At 32.1% G+C, this 22,530-nt stretch overlaps 1 protein-coding gene across 2 annotated transcripts in view; it reads left to right on the top strand.

The window, feature by feature from the left end:
• Positions 1 to 12,597, top strand: part of LOC131631384 (uncharacterized protein C6C3.02c-like) — a 65,812-nt gene extending 53,215 nt beyond the window's left edge. Inside the window, exons 1-5 of one of the 2 annotated variants that reach the window (XM_058902177.1) lie at positions 10,247 to 10,403; positions 10,904 to 10,951; positions 11,120 to 11,200; positions 11,293 to 11,468; positions 12,208 to 12,597. In XM_058902177.1, coding sequence (XP_058758160.1) covers positions 10,382 to 10,403; positions 10,904 to 10,951; positions 11,120 to 11,200; positions 11,293 to 11,468; positions 12,208 to 12,306 — 426 coding nt within the window. In that variant the 5' untranslated portion in view covers positions 10,247 to 10,381 and the 3' untranslated portion in view covers positions 12,307 to 12,597. Of the gene's footprint in view, positions 1 to 10,246; positions 10,404 to 10,903; positions 10,952 to 11,119; positions 11,201 to 11,292; positions 11,469 to 12,207 lie in introns of those variants that run through there. The other variant, XM_058902178.1, reaches the window with a different exon arrangement.
• Positions 12,598 to 22,530: the final 9,933 nt, after the last annotated feature.

The following is a 22,530-nucleotide window of genomic DNA, read 5'->3' as shown; positions in this document are numbered from 1 at the left end:
GTTTCTTTTTGCCTTTCCGAATTTGTTTGGATAAAATAAAAGTCGGTGGCGACTCTTGCTTAACCGCAACATTCCGATTAATAAAAAGTCAGTTCACCGTATTACACTTGTTAATAACCATAATAAAATTTTCAAATTGAATAAATTTATGAAACATTTGGGTCACAACATTTAACGAAGAAAAGACTTACCAAAAGGATCTCAACCAATTTTCAAAAGATAAATAGATTAGTGGTGGGTATACAAACCAAATGAAGCAAATAAGATTAATAATTTCATGTGTATGCTTTGTTGATACGTTTTCTTTTGAATTTTCTTATAGTACCAGCTTTCTTGAATATTCAACAACCATCACAAACCTGCTCCAAGAATCCAACCATCATAAACCTATAAATAGGAAAAATAAGGCCAAAACAATACAGTGGAAAAAACTATGATTACCAAAACAGAACAGTAGCTAAAGAAAACCAACAGAAGGAAAAAAAGCATGTTAGAGCTTGAAACTTTTCATTCACTTGAATTGTGGTATTTTATTGTGAAGTTCATTGTTCACCATAGCCTCAAGAGATTTGTTATTGGTCTCTCCTAAATACACAAAACCAAATAATGTTGTCAAACTTTTCCAACTTACATAAATCCTGATAAATGTGTGTGGCATGGATATGTACCTCTAAGACCCGACAACCAACGATTTCCAGTAGCTGAACCATTTGAAGGAGAAGATCGAAAACAATAATAAAAATAGATGGATACAAACCAAGACATGATATAAAGGGTGTACTTGTTATTAACTCACAAAAATTTGAATACATCCATCTAAAATAACAAAGAGTGTCTCCAAAACATAGAAAAATCAGAACTTTATCAATGAAATACCTCTTATACAACAACGGTTTGAGCAAAAATCAAAACTTTATGACCACTTCTGCTTCATGACCCAATTCCTTCAATATTTTCAAAGACAGATATAAAACTTGAAACCTACATAAATTGAATCAATTTATTATTACGAATTCCTAAACATATCATTCATTATGATAAAAAATATGTTCAGAGTCAAGTGATTGAACCACTCAAATCTATAAAAAGAATTTATATGTTTTCCTGCAACAAAATGAGATTAAACATTACCAAAATCAGAAGAATAAAAAAAGAGAAACTTGAAACCGAAAGAAAAAATGAGTGTTGGTCATGTTTGTTGGCTAAGGGAATTGACTAACACTTTATTCATTTTATACGTAATGCTTCTACAAATTTTGAGGGCGAGGGGGGGCCGGGAGCTGGAGTGCATTCAATTACTATTTTATTTTCTGTTCTCATATAGCATTGCCATTATTTTTTCAGGCTCCAGAATGAATAACAGGAGCGGATGATCTTTCACATCCTTCACTATATTCATGTAAATTAGTATTACCATTTTTGTTTTTTTGGTAACAGATATTGTTCATAGGAACTTTCCAGGCTGTGTCCTATGAGTTATTCAATTTTTCATTATTTTATTTGCATCAGCGGCAGGCTTGCATATCTCAAATGGCTGCTCAGAATGATGTTTGGACTTCCCTAATAACTTTACCTCTTCTCTCTCCTATTCACATTTGCTCTAATAATCCATTTAACTAGTTCAATAAATTACCATAAGTTTATATAACAAAATGTTTCACAATTCTTATTATGAGGAGAGACATTCCTATTTCAAGAGTAAGTTATCAAGATTTATTTCACATCTTCCACCATTAATTCTTTTCAATCTAATGGTTAAAATAATGAATATTGATTTTCTCTCTATATACTCTTCCTTTACTCACTCTTTATTATATTTATACCATCTGCAACATTTCTTTCTTTAAAATTTATTATAAAGTATTAGAGCATAAAAATATAGAGGTCGTTTTCTTTGATAAGGCCACATTTTTTTATAAAAAAAAAGTAGAAACAAATTAAAGAAAAATACATAAGTCAAGTTATATAAATATCTGATTTTCAAATTATAATACTAATACCAAATTATACAATAATGATCTAATCTTTTGATTTTGGTCTTCAATCTATTCGGAAAGTTTCTCAACTAATCTCATGGGTTTCTTAAACACCACACAATTTTATTTTTGCCTCCAACTTTGATGCACATTCCGAAGCATTTCATATTTAAAAAATAATAATTTCTTTCGTAGATACATCTACGGAAGCGTAATAAACTAGTATATATGGGAAAAAATACACATAAAATCAGTTCAGAGACGTTTTCGTAGGTGCATCTAGGGAATAACTTAGCGCCACATTATTCCGTAGATGCATCTACGGAAGTGTCTGATATAGTTTGAACCAGCATGAACACTCGCCCCATTGTTTTATTTCTTCAAACTCTTCACATTCCACACCCTAAATATCCTACATTATCAATATCCTATTTCACTCCAAGAATCAAACTTTTTCGTGCAACAAATCAAAGAGGGCAAGAAGAGTCTGAATTTCAGATAAATAATCACTTTCAACCACTACATTGTTCACATTATCAATAATTTTTTCTGTAAAAAGGTTACAAAGTTTCCGTAGATCCATCTACGAAACGTGTTGAGGAAGAACATTTCCATAGGTGCATCTACGGGATAATCCCTGCGTTTTTTTTCCAGCATTTTGTAATTCTGTGTGATTTTGACAAAATAGGTATGGTGCACCCCGATAATATTTAAAAAGAATTAGCTACTTTAGTCGATGTTTGTACGAATATCGATGGGGTAATCGCAAATGTGGTAGATGTCGAGGCGATTTTAGTAACAAGCAAAATTTTGATGATCGTGAAAGCATGCAAACATGGACTCATAGGAATGCAACTAACCTTGGCTTTGGTGTGGTGATAGGTATAACACCCCTTTTCTAACCCCAAATTATAATAAACAATACTCAGAGTAAGCATGCATATAGGAAAAAGGGCGTCACATGTTGATTTCCACAAAATGAAAATCCCAAAATAACATACATACAACATACATCACATGCAAAGATCATATTGTAACACCACAATGTAAATCTCATGCTTTCATACATTATGTATAAATGCTTGCGGAAACAATTGAATTACTATTAAGAGTTTCAATGAATACATCTCATACTGTATTCATCTACCAAATTCAAATTAACATTTCCAAACATGCTATTTTGAAATCCACAATCTAGGCCACATAACCTTAAAACAATATATCTAAGATATTAATCAATACATCTGAATATCCAACAAAACATAGGAAATAACAATATCCAAACATAAGCATAAGTCTAAAGGAATCCCCCAAGTCTTACATGATCAGAGCATATGCCTCGCTACCTAATTCAATAACAAACTCAAGAGCTCATCAGCTAAATCCTCGAACAAGCTACTACTCGTATGAACCTGCACGTTACCAACAAAGGGCAACATTCAAACAGAAGGGTGAGAATTCAAATTATCATAAAAAATATAATAATGGGAAATGCAACATAAAGAAGCATACATTTCACAATTCATCACTCTTCATAAAACATGCTTTTATCATCATACATCAAATTTAACATGTAATCCACTAATGAAATGTCATCAAGTATACAATTATCACACAACATTCCATATTATACATCACTTATCACATACTTAATTCACGCCAATCATATTGCAAAATCACACAAACACAAATTCACACTGACATGGGCGACTCAAATGTGACTCTATGCAATATGCATGTGGATCTCATCCGTTATCATTTTTGGTCATGCTGATTGTCATTCCTATATAGACTAGATAACCACCTCAAAAGCCTCATTCTGCGTTAAGCTTTCAAATCTCATTCGGCGTTAGATTTGGGACAAGTAAGTAACCTTCGCGAGATTATCCAACATTGCCAATTTCAACGAATCATGCTTGTGTATGCGTGCAACAAAACAAGACTCATGCATTTAAGACGATCTCTCTATCTCTTAAACTATACAATCACATCTTTACAACTTTGCACAACATTACATAACATGACATTCAATCCAAATATCAACACGAATTAGCATTTAGCAATCAATCACATAACTCATGACATTAACATCACATAATGCATCTATGAACATTGATCATACACGAATCGTGCATAACATGCACACGTAATTACATGTTATTCTCAATTAATAACATAATTAAATTAAACAATTTACAACCAATCCTACTCTATCATATAAACAATTATTTAAGCTTCAATATGCTTCAAACGACACATAAAAAGGAGTTACGGATTAAAAGATACACGATTTCAAAGTTGGAAAAAGTTTTGCACTACAAGATCCGCTTAGCGACCTCAAGCGCGCTTATAGAATTATAATTTCAATAACCCCGCTTCAAGCGGCTAAAAATAGCAATTTTTTCTCTTCGCAGCTCCGCTTAACGGACTAGCTCCGCTTAGCGAGCTCTTTTTATTTTTGAAAAACAAATAGCACCCACTTGGCGAGCTTGGGGCCGCTTAGCGGACCTGCCATTTCACAGAAAAACACCGCAACATTCAAAATTGCGAAATGCACAATCCACTATTCCAAATCACTTCCAAACATCAATAAACATCAAATACAACCAGTATTAATCATTATTGAACCATAACATTCATCAAAATCATGTTTAATAATGTAAATCCATATAAATTAGCACAAAAGTTAGGTTTACACATTTTCATGAAATTGCATAGATTGAAGATACACAAACACATTACCCAATCATAAATTCTACAAGAATGTGAATTCTAACCCTTACCTCTATCTCTTAATCCACCCTCTTCAAGAATCTACTTCCCCTTCTCTTTTCTTTTCTACGCCTCTTTTCTCTTCTTTCTATCTTTTTATCTTTCTCCTAGTTTAGGTTAAGTCATAAAATCTTCTTCTAACCCTCATTATCTCATTGGGCTTAACCCATCCATTATTCTAATTTCTAATTCAACTAAGCCCAACAGTTAATTCTAATATAATTCTACAATTTATTAATTAGCTAAATAACATATTACCACACAATTAAATAATTATCTCTCAAACAATAATTAAATAAAACACACAAACAATTATCAAATATCAAATAATCCTAATTAAATAAAATCTAATAAAAATAAGGTGTTACAATAGGAAGATAGGATAATGATACGGCAAGAAGAAACCCATTTGTAACAATATTGTACGAAATAAGCGGGAAATACCATCCTTCTCTAAAGAATTTTAAAAGAGGCGACACGAGAACTATAAAATGCGAGTGTCTATTTAAAATCCATTGTTACATGTTGGCTAGCAAGAAATTGAGATTATCTTTTATTAGTGGTTTGCATAACCATTATTTTTGCTCAAAATTACAAGGCCATCCTATGGCATTTCGGCTCAATCCAGTTGAGAAGGCATCTATTAAAGACATGTCCTTGAATTTTTCCCAACAAAAAAATATACTTGCCACATTGAAAAGAAAGGAACCCGACAACATATCAAATATAAGGAAATTGTATAATCAACGGTACCACAATAATAAGGCGAGTAGGGGAGATAGGAGTGAGATGTAACAATTGTTAAAAATGTTGGATGATAACACATACGTGTCGCGGTACAAAAATTTCAATGACGATGTTACATCTCGGACAATGTTGGATAAAAATGTCCGAGATATTTTTTGAACTCATCCGGATTCGATAAAGTTGTTCAACACTTTCTCGACAGTGCTCCTTCTCGATTCTACCTACAAGACCAACAAGTATCAACAATGCTCCTTCTCGATTCAATATTTTTTAGGTCAATCATCTTTAGCTTCAACAGCTCAACCAATTCTTCAAAATTAGAGTTCAAAGGGGCTTTAGGAGAAATGTCACCCAGATCATTATACGGATCGACAAGACGTTTAAAAATCTCCATCGATGTTCCATGGGGTTTCCCTTTTAGACGTGGCGGACTGGTGGTGGACGCAACAACATGATGAGTTACTCGAGTGTCTAAACTCTCTGAGACCTTGGATAGTGACCCAAGGGTAATGATGGATAGTCGGTTGTGCGTTTTTGAGACGCGACATTTGGTAGAAAGTTAGTCATGGTGAGGGACACAAAATGTGGCTAAAATGACGTATGCAGAACATGGGAAATATGTTGGTCGAATGTGACATGTTTTGGGGGCATCTATTACACTTGGATATTCAGCTACAATAAAATAAACAAAGAATGTCAAAATGAGAAGACACCAACTGTTATAAGATGTAATTAAATATTTTTATTAATGAAATATTTTGAAGAACAATAATGATAAAGCATTGAGAGAACATCAATTAAGGTGTTGATGAAGGAGAACTTGGTTTGGAAGAATATGAGGAATAAATCCACAACATTAGGATCATTTGGAAATATGTCCAAAATCTCAAGAAGGGTAGTTGACAAGACCCTTTCTACATCAATCAAGGTGTCAACAAAGGAGAACATGGTTTGGAGGAATCTCAGCAACAAATTCACAAGATTAGGATCATCTGGAATCATATCCAGAATATTGAAAAGGGAAACCGACAAGACCCGCATCATAGCCAACATACTAGTCGACTAAACTGCACAAGTTAAAAGACTCAGTAGTTTTTACAAGTTAAAGGTATCTTTTGCAAGCAAACATCAATCACACATGGAACAATTACCCTCGAAAGTTTGTGGAGCAATTCAAATCAGTTATAATGCAACATAAGTTGTAAACAGAGAGAATTGTGGGCTGCACGTAAGCACACTAGGAGGAACTGGAAGACAAAACGTGGATTGAAGCATATTAGTCTCATAAAGGGTAAAATCATCGTTGACGGTTATTTTGTAAATAAAATAAACAACAGACTCTTACATTGTAACAAAGGTTATACATTTTCATACATACTGTCCATACCACTGGAGTACCCGAGTCAAAGAGCGAAACAATGTGTCCTGTTATCATGAAAAGACATTTGCATTCAATTCACACGTATGTATGTTCATTCAAATGATTTGCACAAATTGATTTGGAGATTTTTCGATTTAATCTCCCTTTCTTTCTAGACTCGTGATTGGTTATCAGAAATACCGGTAAACACCTTCTTAAACTATTATAAACCTACTAACCTGCGAACAAATATGGGAAGAAAAACAAACATAACAAATAAGGTGGTGACTAAGTTATTAAGTTGGATGTGACACATGCATGAATAGACACTGTTGGTGGGAGTTAGATGGAAAGGACTTATATGATATTATTTTAATAATTGAGGGATTCAATTGGGTATTTTTAAAGTTCTGAGATCATAAAGGATCCTAGGGTATAAATAAGATACCAAAGTGGATATTTAGCCTAAGACTCACCGTTCAAACAAATGAAATATTTTAACTATGTCATGTCTTGCACATAACTAAAATCAGAATGAAACAGACACCAAAATAGTAAGAAACACATTTAAAGGGTAAAGTTGTTCATGAGAAAAACATAAACCCAAAGGAGAAAAATAGTGGTCAAGAAAGCATATTAAAACATATTAAAATGGCAAACAAAATATATAATCTTAAAAGAGTAAGAAACAAATCTAAATGGTGAAGCTAAACATGAGAAAGACATAACCAAAGTTATAAGCAAGCGGATTTGATGAAGCAAAACATTGAAAACACAAAACCAAACGAGTAATCGAGTCATGAGAAAAACATAAACCAAAGTAAGAAAAGTAATGGTCAAGAAAACTTATTTAAATACATTAAAATAGCAAAACATAACATATAATCCCCTGAGAATTGAAAATGAAACCGAAATGCAAGTTTAAGAACACAACCAAAATGTAGAAATATAACAGACATCAACACATAAAAAGACGGATGTGACACCTTGTAATGGTAATGTAAAATCGGTAGATTAGGGAAGGAAGGAGAAATTGGGAATAAGAGTATGCAAGGGTAAGAGAGAGTTAAATTGAGATTGAAAGAGAGTGAACGAAAGTGATAGTGAAAGGGTGGGAAACCGAGTTTTGTAAAAAGAAGAAAATCAAAAATGAACACGCAAAACAAACCCATTGCAAGGTAGTGAATAATTTTGATACATTTGTTAATTATCCATTTGTCTTTTACTAGAGTAAATATCAAGAAATGCTAGGGTATTTTTGATAGTTTATATTCATCTCATTATATTAGATATATAGTTGATGAAGTTACTCATAATTTACTTGTTTTTTTTACCCAACCTCATAATTGATATATGTGGTTATACCACTCACTATTAATGAGTTTGATACTAACAATAATATATAATTATTTTATATTAATAAATTAATAAAATATCATATGATAAGTTGTTAATTAAATATGAAGAACTCGAATTATATATAAGTTAATCCATTAAAATAATTGACAAATAAAATATAAAAGAGTTTTGATTAAGTATTTTTTTTATATTTAGAATTGTAAGAAATATTTAATAAAATAATCCAAAAAAATTATTTTAAATAAGTATTGAATTAAAAATAATAATTAAAACGAATGAAAGATATTTCAATTTTTTTTATTTTTTTTATTTATTTATCTTGCATTAATGGATCTTAGAGGAAGAAAAAAAAACTAAACTTGAATTTCCTATAAACTTGATATTACTAAGAGTTTACACGGCTAAAATCGATAAACTTTACTAATTTTGCTAAAAAAAATTATTATAAACAAGTTATTATAGATTAAATCTTTTTTTTTAAAGTATAAATTGGGTATTCTCTATACGCAATTGCATGTCCAAGACTGGATTCAAACCCAGGACCTTTAGTAAGTTGGAAGAAACCCCTGATCATCTCATCCAAAATACTTGCTCAATACTTTCAACGAGTTTTATTCTACACTGTTCAAACAAGATCTGAATATGCTAACGAGAATGTTACCCCTGGCGCTATGACACATAGAGATATGGGAGCCATGTGTGATGATTACCTTAATCATTTGGGAGCCATCTATATACCAGATGAGGAAAAAGTATTATAGCTTCTAGCGACTAGAGTGTTGTACATGACTACATCCAACGGTATTTTAGAGCGTCACATCCTTATATGACATAGATGCTTTGAGAGATCCACATACACCAGCTTATCAGGAGATACTAGAGGAGAAACATGCTAGGGCAGATCGTGTCGTCGACGGGTTGCCTAAATATCACCGTATCATAAAGATTAGGCAGACATGTATAAACATATGATTATTTTTGAATAACTCTAAGGTGAGGAACATTCTAGATGCTATGATGGAGGGAGACACGATAGACACTGCGATACAGGAGGCAACATAGGAACAAGGTGACTCGAGTATGTCATACATAATATTATATAGTATTTATATTGGGAGCATTACTTTCGATTCTATTTTGACTTCACGTTGTACTTCGAATTTATTAATCTATATATGTCACGTTCATATTATTCCGAAAATGTATGGTTTAATTTAGACAAAATTGAAAATGATATTATAGCTATAATACAACGTCAATTTCATTAGTGCATCTAGAAAACAAAGTAAAAAATTACTTTGTACGAGTACAAAAATGCATCTCCAAATCAGATTATGTCAAATACGAACGCTTCAATGAAGAATACATGTGATATACATTTAGTGTGATTTTGAAGATCCATCTCCGAATTAAATATTGGATAAAAATATAGAGTGAGACTAAGTGGACATGATTTAGTAAGATTTAAAATGTGTTGGAAAAAACATTTTCGAAATAAAAAAACATTTTAGAATTTTCATAGAGTATCTTTTTTCACTTTATATTATTACAAATTTACAGTTAAAATTTACTAATTTTGCTGATTTTAATTTTATATAAAAAAAATTACAAGCCAATTATTACAAAATCAAAATATTAAAATAAAACATTGAGTTATGCAATGAATTATTAAATGAGGTGTGCTATTGATACACAGTTTTTAGTTACATCGTATATTACACCGTATTTCAATAACACAAGCAAAATCATGTTTGCACAAAAACTAAAAATTATAAATTATTAAAATTTAAAAATGGTATGATTTTCATATACTATTACGGTGTAGTGTCAAATAATAGTGTAAGAATAGTTTTTTCCTTATTAAATTAACAAGGTATACGGTGTACGCCTTAAGTGTATTTTCTAGAAAAAAAAAATCGTATTCCTCACCCCCAATACTTGGCCAATACGTAAAACGAGTTCAATTCTAGACTGTTCGAGTAAGATCCGAATATGCTAACGATAACGTGCCACGTCCTCATAGACCATTTCAAAGGTTTCTAGGGTTTAAATACACCGTTCGCAAACCGTAACAAACTAATCTTCAATTATAAGCTCTTCTCTTTTCCTTCCGCCTCTAAATATCACCTTTTGCCCTCTTTTGCCGCTTTGCCCTAAAACTTCATCCATGGCTCGTCGTAGCTCCGGTGGTAACGTTCTCTTCTCAGATCTTCTTTTCTAATTTTCGTGCTTGATTCCTATTATATACACAATAGTCTCCCCTAATTTTTATGATGTATTTTCGTCCACCACGATATCTAGGGTTTGTTTTTTCTTCCGGCTTTTGATTAATTGTTTATGTAAATTGTTGATTAATTGTTTTGCCTGTTAATTTATTTGCTTTATTATATCTGAGGGAGATTTTGTATTATGTAATTGAGTACTCTATATGATTGTTTGCTGATGCATGTCTTTGGATTTCATGTTATGCACATAATAGCTAGCTATTGAGGTATAGTTTAGCAGGCTACATCTTCTTGTACGTTTTAACGCCTGAGTTTAGCACAAACGAAGCGTATGCATTCTTAACTTAGATTGGATCATACGGTGATCTGTTTGTTTTAGATCTTGAATGAATAATTAATGGACCGCCTTTGCACTGCTTTTTAATTTATTTTATGTGATCTTATTGATTTGTTTGTTACTGCAGGAAGATCTGCTCGTCCAGCTCCACGTGCTGCACCACGCCCTGCCCCTGGTATGTGTTTAATAGCACTGTTAGCTTTGTGTAAAACAGCGCGATATTGATTTTATTAATGCAGAGTACAAGATATTGATTTTATTAATGCAGAGTACAAGATATTGATTTTATTGTTATCTAATATATCATTTATTCTAATAACACTGTTTTAACATTTTGGTGCAGTCAACCATGCTCCTCCTCCAGCTAACACTCAGAGTGGTGGTGGATCTATGCTTAGTGGTATTGGTTCAACCATAGCTCAAGGTATGTAAAGCAAAATAAAGTTGTTTTTGCCATATAGATCTGGATCGATGTTCACGTTCTTGTTTTGGTACTAAATTTCAAATACTTTGCAGGTATGGCTTTTGGCACTGGAAGTGCAGTGGCACACAGGGCTGTGGATGCCGTTATGGGTCCTCGTACTATTCAACACGAAGCTGTTGTTAATGAGGCCGCTGCAGCTGCCCCTGCACCAACTGCTAATTCTTTTGGTGGTGATGCATGCAACATTCATTCAAAGGCTTTCCAGGATGTATGTTATTTCTCTATTTCTGCTATTTCTTGATAATTCCTTTTGTTTTCTCCCTTTCTGCTATTTTACAGTGAATATATGCCTGATAATAAAACATTAATCACAACCCTTGAAGATTTATTTCCCACTTTGAAAAATATTGGCGATATTTTCGTTCTATGTTTTTTAAACCAATGACGAATACTATAACTGACTGCTATTATTTGATATAATTCCTGTTTCTATATCTTTTATCTACTGGCATTTGTGATCTTAATTATGTATTTTGTTTATGTTAAGAAAGAATTGTGTTTGTTGTGTGTGGCTATTGGCCATTTTATATTTGTTAAGCACATCCGAGTATGATGCAAAAAGTATTACGTTGCCCTTGTTGTTGGTACTAGCACATATGAGTATGATACAAAGTATTTCTTTGCCTTTGTTAATGGTACTGTTGATCCTTGTTAATAGAAATAAAATAGAAATGAAATTTTCCTATTTTTGCACGGACTAAGTATATAGCGAAAAGGGTTTCCTATAAAACAACTAGCCCCATAGGGTTTCTGAATAAGTGATTCTCTCTGATAATGAACGAGGAATACCTACTTGTTTTTCTGCTCACAGTGTCTGCTATTATTTATTACACAAGCATTTAGTGATGTTACGATAATGAAATCTCTATATATGCATTTTATCGTCTGTCTTTTAAACCAAGCATGTTCATTGTTAATGTAGTTTTTTCAATGTTGTGTGGTTGCAGTGCCTGAACAATTATGGAAGTGATATTAGCAAGTGCCAGTTTTACCTTGATATGCTATCAGAATGCAGAAAGAACTCTGGATCCTCAATGAGCATGTAACTCCCCTTGGCATGTTTTGAAGTATTCTTGTGTACTCTGTCTTGGATGTTTACAACTGGTGAAAGATATTAATCCAATAAATTTCTATTTGACTGGTGACTAACTATGAAAGTTGCATCAGTCTATTGTTTTATTTCTTATTGATAAAGTTGTTTAGTCTCAAAGACCCCTGGTTGTCAGTATTTTGGGATATTGTTTGAACTTTGAATTGCTGAAGAGTGTCTTTTTTCTCCAGCCCTCTTTGAAGCTATTCAAATACACAAATTTAATCTAGTAAAACATTATAACCTATACACCCTGATCTTTATGGAAAGTGATTCTTGATTTTCCTGTTTGTATCCTACAACTTAGAAATGTTAGGAGGGAAAAATTGTGGGGGAGAATTCAAATTCATCTTTGGGTATAGGCTTCTAAATTTGTTATCTTTGATTTTACTGCCGTGTTTGTGATTATAGGCTTCTAAATTTGTTATCTTTGATTTTACTGCCGTGTTTGTGATTATAGGCTTTTAAAACTGATTGATGAATGTATTTTATCTTGAAGTATAAGATAGAAATTTCTACCAAAAATATAACTAAAACTACCAAAAAAATTTTAAGTTTTTTTTCCACAACATTTTAGTATAGTTTTGTTTAACTTATTCTCTTCTAATTGATCCTGTACCTTCAGTCGATTAATCGTGAGTTTAACAATAGTGCTTTGAAATGAGACATGTGAACTTTTTTTTTTCATCTAAATTTATTTGGTATCAATGTTTTCTTATTTGATTTGATGTATCGATTTTTTACTGAGTTTAACAATAGTGCTTCACTCGATTAATCGTGAGTTTAACAATAGTGCTTTGATGTATCGGTTTTTTTACTGGTTTATATATTGTAAATTACACATCTGTTTCTTTTTAATTGCCATTTTCAGGAAAAAAAATTGTTGTCTTTTCAATTTTTTAAGTGCATTGTTGTTTTGGCTGGCTCTCTTTTTCTGTACCAATTCTACCCTTGTTGTGGCATACTATGTTATTGTGTGTATGAATTAGTGTAGTTCTACCCTTGTGGCATACTATGTTATTGTGTGTATGAATTAGTGTAGTTACAGGAAATGTAAAATAAATGAAGGGCAATTAGAAGAAAAAGGCGAGATAAGAAAAAGATATTTGACAGTCTTTTTTCCAAATTTTCCGTTCAAATTCATGTCTTTTTTATTTACGGTTTAAACATAAATCTATTTATTAAATTGATTTAGGTCTCCTTTGCTCAATAGGAATTTCTACTTGGTGCCATAATTGTTAGAAGGAATTGATTCTTGACAGGAGTAAATTAATTTCGCTTCAATTAAGAAAAATAAGCTCATTCAAAAAATACTGTGTTGTTTTCCTACAAAAAAAGTATAAATGTTGTTGTGCTCAGAAAAATTTACTCCTACCCCTACAATTGTCTTTCTACCCCTACAATCAAATTTTTTGGACGAAATTACCCTCGTATAAATAGGTAATTTTTTTTCATTTTCAACTTTTTACTGATTTTGAACAAACACTCTCCCTTCTCTCACGAAATACGCTCCGGAACCCTTCAGAAGACTCTTCCGGTTCACAAAATCACCAAACCGAAACACAATTGGTAAGTGATCCGGTTTGCAAAATTTCAAAAAATCAAAAAATACACACCGGAACACATTTTCAAACTGTTCCGGTTTGTAAAATGTTCACTGGAACACTTTCACCAACTGTTCCGGTTTGGCCAAAATGCTCACCGGAACAGTTTTGAAATGTGTTCCGGTGAGCATTTTACAAACCGGAACAGTTTGGAAATGTGTTCCGGTGTGTATTTTTTTTTCTTCTGATTTTTTGAAATTTTGCAAACCGGATCACTTACCAAATGTGTTCTGGGAAAGAAAAAAACTGAACCGGAACTGTTTTCAAAAGTCCTCCGGTTTGTAATTTTGTGAACCGGAACTCTTACCTCAAGTGTTCCGTTTTTTATGCGCGTAGGGGTGCATATTTCAAATTTTTTTGACTTTTTGAAAAAATGGTAAAAAGTAAAATGGTTATTAGTGTTTGAGGGTAAAATTGTCATTTTTAAAAAATTGTAGGGGTGGGAAGGCAATAGGGGGTAGGAAGTAAAATTTTCTTGTGCTCATAGTGTCTAACTTTCAATTTTATAAATCAACATGCTTATTTGGGTTTGTTTTTAAATAGAACAAAATTTAATAAAAATGAAAGTGAATTCCTTAAGGCCGTAATTTTCACTAAAACATTTGATATAGTTTATTCTTACAAACTAAAATACTTGTGAGTTTTGACAGAACTCCACTTCAGCACTGTCTAGCCAATTTTAATTTTACTATTAAAGTTTCTGCATTTTTTATTATAATGAATTTTTTAATTTGTTTGCTTTATCTTTCTTTTAATTGGTTTACATTATTTCTAGCACAATAATTTGTCTCTTCAAACCTCCTTATGATTGGATTGATAATATATCACTATACTTTTCATTTCAGTTAGAAATTTATTGGTATTATGGTTTTAGAATTTTGATTGTGTTTGTCTATATAAAATCACAATCTCTTCCTCGTCTTGACACCAAAGGAAAATGGAAACAAAGTGAATTAAGTTATTTCGAGAGGAAAGTTGAAATATGAAGAAGAATACAAAGTGAACTTAAGAACAGGTCATTTTGAGAGGAGAATTGAAATATAAAGAAGAGTATATGTATTAAATGTTTGGGTTAGGGCGAGTTTTGGTTTTGTTTCCATGAAGTATATTTTTTTTTGTGTGAATGCACCCTTATAAAATAAAAATTTCTCTTTGCCACACTCTTTTACTTGTTCTGCTGACTGTGTATTGTACTTATGAGCCATGTGGCATACTAGTTGTTGTTGACTATGTATCAGTTGTTAAAATTAAAAAAAAAATTGAAAAAAAAATACAAGTACACATTCCTCGTTACCCCCCTGTGAATAGTTAGAGTTCATAGTTGGAAAGTTTCTATGGGAGAAGACGAAGTGAATGTAGATGACGAAGCCATGGCTGGGAAATGCAAAGCTCCGGGCGATTTGTCTCAAGTAAGTTTCAATTTCTGTCTCTGTTACTTTTTTTTATGGGAAAAGCTATTTCATTAAGAGAAAAATCAAGAGGCATTACAAACAACAATAGACTTATGGTATAGGACAAACCTCATCCATAGTTGAGTATCTAAAATATTACACATAAATTTATCTGAAAGAGGGACAAAATATAACCTGTTGTAAAACTACGACAGCTTTGGGGGTGTGCAAATCGTAGCCAGTAGAGCATAAACAGAGGAGAGGGGCGAATTTGAGATGCTAAGACCAACTTTGAGGATATTTTCATTTTCTAGTAATGGTGGTGGCTCAGGCGGCGGCCGGTTCAACAGAGAGGAGGATGGTTGAGTGGTGGTTTGCAGTGGACAGAGGGAAAATCCGATGAGGGGGTTAGATCTAATAGATGTATGAGAGTGAGATTGGATGAAAGAGGGGTTACCCTTCATAGAGGGAGGAGTGACCACCATAAAAGTGGTAGATGAGAGCCACCATGAAGGTGAGGGGCAGCCACCAACAAACCCTAAAGGTTTGGGAGGAGGTATTCTAGAGAGAAGAGAAAGCATCTCTCTCTAGAAAGGTAGAGCAAATCAACTCTGTCTCTGTTACTTGAATATAACATGTATTGTTTTTTTTATTCTTACATTCATTATATTATTTCAGAACAAAGTAATATTTAACGTTGTTTTTCGCCATGGAGGTGAGTTCGTACAGCTAAGTGATGGTGACATTGTTCAAAAATGAGAAAAAGTACAACTATTGAACCTACTTAAAATTACATAAAATACAATAGAGTAATAATCAAACAACACATAACAATTGCCATCTTGAGCTTCATATTAATCTTTCTCTGAGCTTCAAGTTTCATCTTCAACTTCAATTTCTTTGTTACTGTTTCAAATTTCACTTCTAGTATCTCATACTTTTTATAAAATGGTTGAATAACACTATTCTCTTTCACAGAGCCTCCAATTTCATCATCCTATAAAAATAATTCACAAATATTCCCAATATGCAATAAACATTTTACACATTTGTTATTATGAATAAAAATCAAAATTTCCTATCAAATTTTGCCACAAACATTCTTACCCCAGCATTGCGACATTTCTAGAACTTTCTATTGCGGTTTTGAACTATGTTGGAGACCCACATCCTCATTGATCTATCACAATCACATCTGGGTAAACATGAAAATCCAACACAATTATCGCTGCTTCCAAAAGAATTGCTTTCAATTTTCAACCATGCTTCTAATTGAAAGGATGGAGTATGAACGCAGAAGAAGTAGACGAATGGAGCAACACTAAAGATGAGTTTGAAGAATGGAACGACAAGGGAAGAATAATTCGAAGTAAGGGAATAATGGAACGAAAGGGGAAGAAAAACCCTAGAAGAAGGGGATTTTATTTAGGAAATACATTTAATCAACAATTAATACACAATTAGAAGAACAAGTGAAAAGGTGTGGTGGAAGTGGAATATTTGTTTTATAAGAGTGCATTCACACAAAAAATACTTCAGGGGGAAACCAAAACTCGCCCTAATAGCAGGAGGATCGTATATTTAACCCTAAATATTTTTATCATTTCAATATGATTGTTCTAATGTGGATAGTGTAGACAACAAAATAATTATCGTTTAAAAAGTCAAAATTATCCCTAGACATTTATTATAAAGAGAGAAAAAATCAAATAAAAAATTGAGGGTATTATAGATAAAAAAAATAATTATTGTTTAAAAAGTAACAATAATGATTAGTTTTTTGATACGTGTACAAAGTCAAACAAAATGACATTTAAAAGGAATGGAAGGAATGGAGGGAGTATATTTTAACTTCAACTATTATCATTATGCTAAAATACGAGACCAAGTGTGTAATGAAACATTATAACTTTTATAGTTGAATGTATACAATCTTAGAGCATGGATGTCAGGAATTTTTTTACCGTTCCTTCACCACTTTCGAAGAACTTGTGTCAAAATGTAATGGATGTTTAATTCAAGGTAGTGTTCCAATGTGGGGCTCGCATAAAGTAGCTTGAATTGTATTATGAGTGATTTAAATAATTAAAAAGTGTGAAATAACATAAAAAAATTTAATGTTGTCTATATAAAAATCCAAGTGATTTCTTTAGACATGGTTGCTCTTAAATGCCAATTTTTTTACTATCCTAATTTATATGGCGGGTTTAAATGTTATAGCTTTTAAAGGAAAATTTATAGATTTATTGTTGTACTTTTCAATTTAGTGTATGTTTGTTTCTTTAATATAGGATATTAATAGTAATTTTATTTTGTATTGGTATCCCAAAAGGAATTCATAAGGGGCAAGGCCGTGGTAATGTGTTTGAGTTGAGTCTATACCATCTCTTTGGTCGTACATTTTTTAGTTTGGGTGTTCGCTTACTAGATGTGTTGTCCATCTTATTGAACATGTTATTTCTTTTTACAAATAGTTGCTCACTATGGATAAGTGGGAAAATGAAGTCTTTATTTTGTAACATTAAAGAAGGGGTCATAAGACGATGTTCTTGAAAATAGCGATGGATTAACCGTTCACACCTGTTTTTTTTAGTATTATAAAATTTTGAGAAAAATTGGAAATGATCCTATTATGGTTTTTGATCTATGGTGACCTTTGCTTTGAATTCATTTGATGTTTAAATGTTTGATTTGATTTTTCTTCTTATTTCCTATTTTTTAAAAATATTTTGTAAAATTGTTTAATATTTGATTTGATTTTCTCCTTCCATCTATTTTATTTTGGTTTTTAGGTGTAAGTCTTGATAAATCCATTGTGTAGAGGTTATGATTTTATCATTCTTATGATGGATTATTGAGATGAAATCCCATGATGATCAAAAGAATTCATTTGGACATTTGGTTTTAATTTTAATCCATTCCTCTCCCTCTTCATTTCAATCTCATTCTTAATTTTGTTTGTTATTTTACATGTATTGCAAATTTTAGGAGAATGATTTACATATATTTTCTCTAATTTTTTTAAACCCATAAGTTGTTATTGACTGACCTCGTTGTAGAGTGACTTCTATATAAGTTACTTGGAGATTGCTTAACATAGCGCTAAATTTGTCCCGTATCGGAAAATAATCATTCGTGGCCTAAATCCATGTTTATAAGCTCAAGGATGGTTGATTATTTGACAATTGGTTTAAGACCTTTGAAAACTTGTTGTGTAGAGGCTTTGATTCTACCAATCTTCTGATGAGTTTTCATTAACTTTGACCTAAGTTCATTATTCAACCATTATTGATCATTAGCTTTTAATAACCAAAAATTAACAATTAACAATTAACTTCAAACTTCTAACCTTTATTTTATGCTTCTTTTATCATTTTACTTTATTTTATCTTATGTTTTTATTTTACCATTCATCATCCATTTATCATGTTTATGTTTATGCTTATTTTTCCTTTGTCCACTTGGACATATGTTTATGCTTAAGCCCTTTTCTTTTGTCCATTTGGACTTTTTTTTATTTTGTTCTTAAAACATTAATAATCAACTTGAACCATAAAAAACTTAATGAAGACTTGGACTTTGATTACTATATCCTAACCTTGGAGGATGGCTATTGGACTAAGACTTTGATACCTTGGCTTTATTCTGTTGATATTTTGGAGCCCTTGGAGTTTACTCCAAGGTATTTGTTTGATTTTATTTGTGTGCAAGTTATTTTTAATCCTATACTTTATTTGAAGTCTTTGGAGTTTACTCCAAGGCATTGTGATTGGGAATTCTTCTGTATACACCTGTTACTCTGGCTAATTTTTGTCTTAAGTTCTTATGGTGCATTTCCAAGGCTTTGATTGCAAGCTACTCATATAAAGATGTTATATTCATTGGAGACTTGGCTTGATCTATGATTCATCATAGCCTTATTTTATTTGGTACTTGGTATTATCCTTGTTTGGTTGTGATAATCCAAAGGATGAGTAATCTACATTGACGTCTTTACGTCAAGTGTTGGCTTCTTATTGTTTAGATTGTTCTTGTCCTTAGATTTTATTTTATGCTTTAGCATAGTCCCTTCATATCCTCCCATATTCTTAAATTTTTAAAACCTCTCCCTTGATAAGTTCCAAATTTTAGTTATTTTTGTATATAGTTTTGCGGCACTTATCTTCTCTTTTTCCTTAAGTTAGACGTGTTTTAGTGTATATTACATAAATACGTATACTTTGTGTTTATTCGAGTTTTTATTCATTTATGTACCATTTTATAATTTTCTATTCATTTTGTAGGTCTTGATGCGTATTTGGAGCATGCGAAATAAAGTGTCGAAGACATGACTTCAAACACGCGATTTTGAGCAATGGAAACAACTCATTAACGAATAAGGCTCACAATCAAAGAATAAAAAATTATCAATTTGGTTTCCATTTTTTCATTGTTAGATAGATCATTGAATAAAATTTCCAACGCTTCAAACCGGGTGCAAATCAGAGTTACGATTCTCAAGTTATGACCGAAACAATGCAATTTGTTTTTACTATTTTTGGTGTAATTCGCTGGGTGAAGTTTGGGTTCGCTGGGTGAGCCAGAACGACCCAAAAGCGTGAAAAATACGCGATCAATACAGTTGTTTGCTGTGTTGTTGAGGTTGGCTGAGAGATCGTCGCTGAGATGATATATTAGTTCTCTCTACTTTGGGTTTGAAATGACTTATGGTGTGAGCGATGCTTGATGATATTGATGAGTATAGTAGGTCGAGTATAACTGATTGATAAGTTTAAGTTTGTGAGAAGTAGATTATATGCAATGCCTGATAAGTCTCTTATCTCTAAAATAATGAATTATTTTTGCGTTGAAATTTACTTTTATGTTTTTATGCTTTACCAATTCAATCTTAACTCATAACTTTGGAAACTGTTGAACGACAGTTCAATGCACTAGTCCATGCGGAGACGATAAATTCCCGGATAAATATTTCCAAATCTTTTGTTGCTTTTCACTTTACCGCTTCAACAAAATCTCTTTCAAAATCTTCTTATGTTTGCAACTTTTAAAACTCGTTTGATAAAACTTTCTTTTAAAACCTTTAGCCCTTTTATGGCTTTCTTTCAAAACCTCTTTTTTAAAGTTTGGACATGGATGATTATTTTAGTGGAGATGTAATCCCCCCAAAGTCTTGATATTAATTGACATGATTGACCCTTTTCCACTTGAAAGAGCTAGTGGCATACTTGTTGATTTAATCTAAGTTTGAGCCCTTCTTTCATTTGTGATGCAAATTATTCATCTGTTCTCATGTTCAACAATAATTGGCTGCGTTTTTTCTATTATGATGATAAAGTGTCTATTATATTCTAAAGCAAAATATCTCTGTTTCAATTTTAAGTGGAACTACAATTGCTATGAATTCTCCATTGAATTCAGGAGGTATGTAGGCACAAGATGTAATGTCTTGCCAAACATAATTTTAAAACCAAACAAACTCTTTTTGCACACAATTCCATTTTTTCTTTTTACATAGTTTTACAAAAAGGCTCTTGTAGAGTACCACATATGTGAGGGGTGCTAACACCTCCCCCTTGGATAATCAACCCCTATACCTAAGATCTCTAATTTTTATTAGTTTTGATTTAAAAATTTCTTTGGGTTTTACTTCACTTTTTCTCCTTTTCCTTTGAAAATAATAAAGCGCGGTGGAGCCTTTCACTAAAATAACGAGGCAAGTCAATCAATGGCTTTGATATCAATTTTCCTCCGCTATAGTACCTTTGTGTCGCTCTGATATTCTAACACAGGAGATGAGACACTATTTCTTTGTTTGGATGATTATTGAGTTGTCTGTTACAAACTGATGTTATTTTGAATGATTTTGTCTTATGAGACTATTTGATGATGTTGCAAAAGGTTCTAATTTCCGCTGCAAACTGTTAAATTCAATAGCAAGTATTTTATTTGAGAATGTGTGAAACTCTGGGTGAATTTTTATTTGATTTAATTGAATTATATGTTGATTCGGAATATGGTGTTACATGGTTTCATCGAACTGGGTTACCAATCTCTAGTGTTATTTTATTGCTTTCTACATTGTGTTATTGTTGCTATTATTTTACTGTCATATTAGTTTAACAAGTTGGATCAGTTGTCCCAACATCTGTCCCCTCAGATTTTTTTTTAATTAGGATGAGAGTTTCAAAGACTTTTACTAGTTTGTTGGATAAGGACGAAAAATTTATGCTTAGCCTATAGTCTATTATAGGCTTATGTTTAAGTCTTACTAATTTCACAAATGCTGGAAGACTGGATATTCTGACCCAAACAACCACATTAACAATATTTTCATTTTCTAGGTGAAAACCAGGCGTCCACTCTTTCACAGTAAGGTAGTGGTCATAGATAAACCATGGCCCATCAGACAGTAGCACATTCATGTCTTTATCATGAGTAAAGGCTACCAAATGATAGTCACGACTTAGATCTATTATGTTGATAATCCCTTTCCTCACCCACATTTGTTTCAATCTAGTTTCCAACGCCTTCTATCCAATTCTCCTTTTCATTAATTTCACAATCACACCACGTTTCCACGGTCTTCTGAATTCTTTTCTTCTCATGTTTTGACAAAATAATTTGTGGATGGTCATAACCTCCAATCTGATATTCTTTGACTTTGATCCCATCCAACATGCTTTCTATTTCGTCATCCCATGCCTCGTCGTGCACTTCCTCTTCCTTGCATAGTAGTGTTGTCCTCTCCCGTTACAGTATTCCTGTACGAAATATTGATGACTTTTGGAAATTCAGGTGGTGGGACCAGTGGCTTAACCGGAGCAATGTCAGACACTTCTAGAAAGAAACCCCAGCAGACTCTGTCAAACCTAAATTCAAAATTTATGTTTAGCCTATAATCTATTATAGGCTTATGTTTAAGTCTGAGTATGACTTTTCGAAAATTTGATTAACATATTAACCTGCTTAAAAATCTATTTTGTTTGCATTGATTTATCTCAACTTACTTAATAGCAAAAGTTTTATGAAATTATTTTTTTTAGAAAAATTTATGAAAACAATTATTATGAAATTGTTCATAAGATATTTTCAATCTATTTTCATAAAATTTTCAAGATAATTAAATTGATTTTTTTATTTTAAATAAATAATAATAAAATTATTTATATTTATTTAAATAAATTT

The sequence above is a fragment of the Vicia villosa genome, unplaced genomic scaffold, assembly GCF_029867415.1.
Source record: "Vicia villosa cultivar HV-30 ecotype Madison, WI unplaced genomic scaffold, Vvil1.0 ctg.000816F_1_1, whole genome shotgun sequence".
Lineage (NCBI taxonomy): Eukaryota > Viridiplantae > Streptophyta > Magnoliopsida > Fabales > Fabaceae > Vicia > Vicia villosa.
Note: the sequence above shows the minus strand (reverse complement) of the source record. Positions and strands in the feature narration are given on the sequence as shown.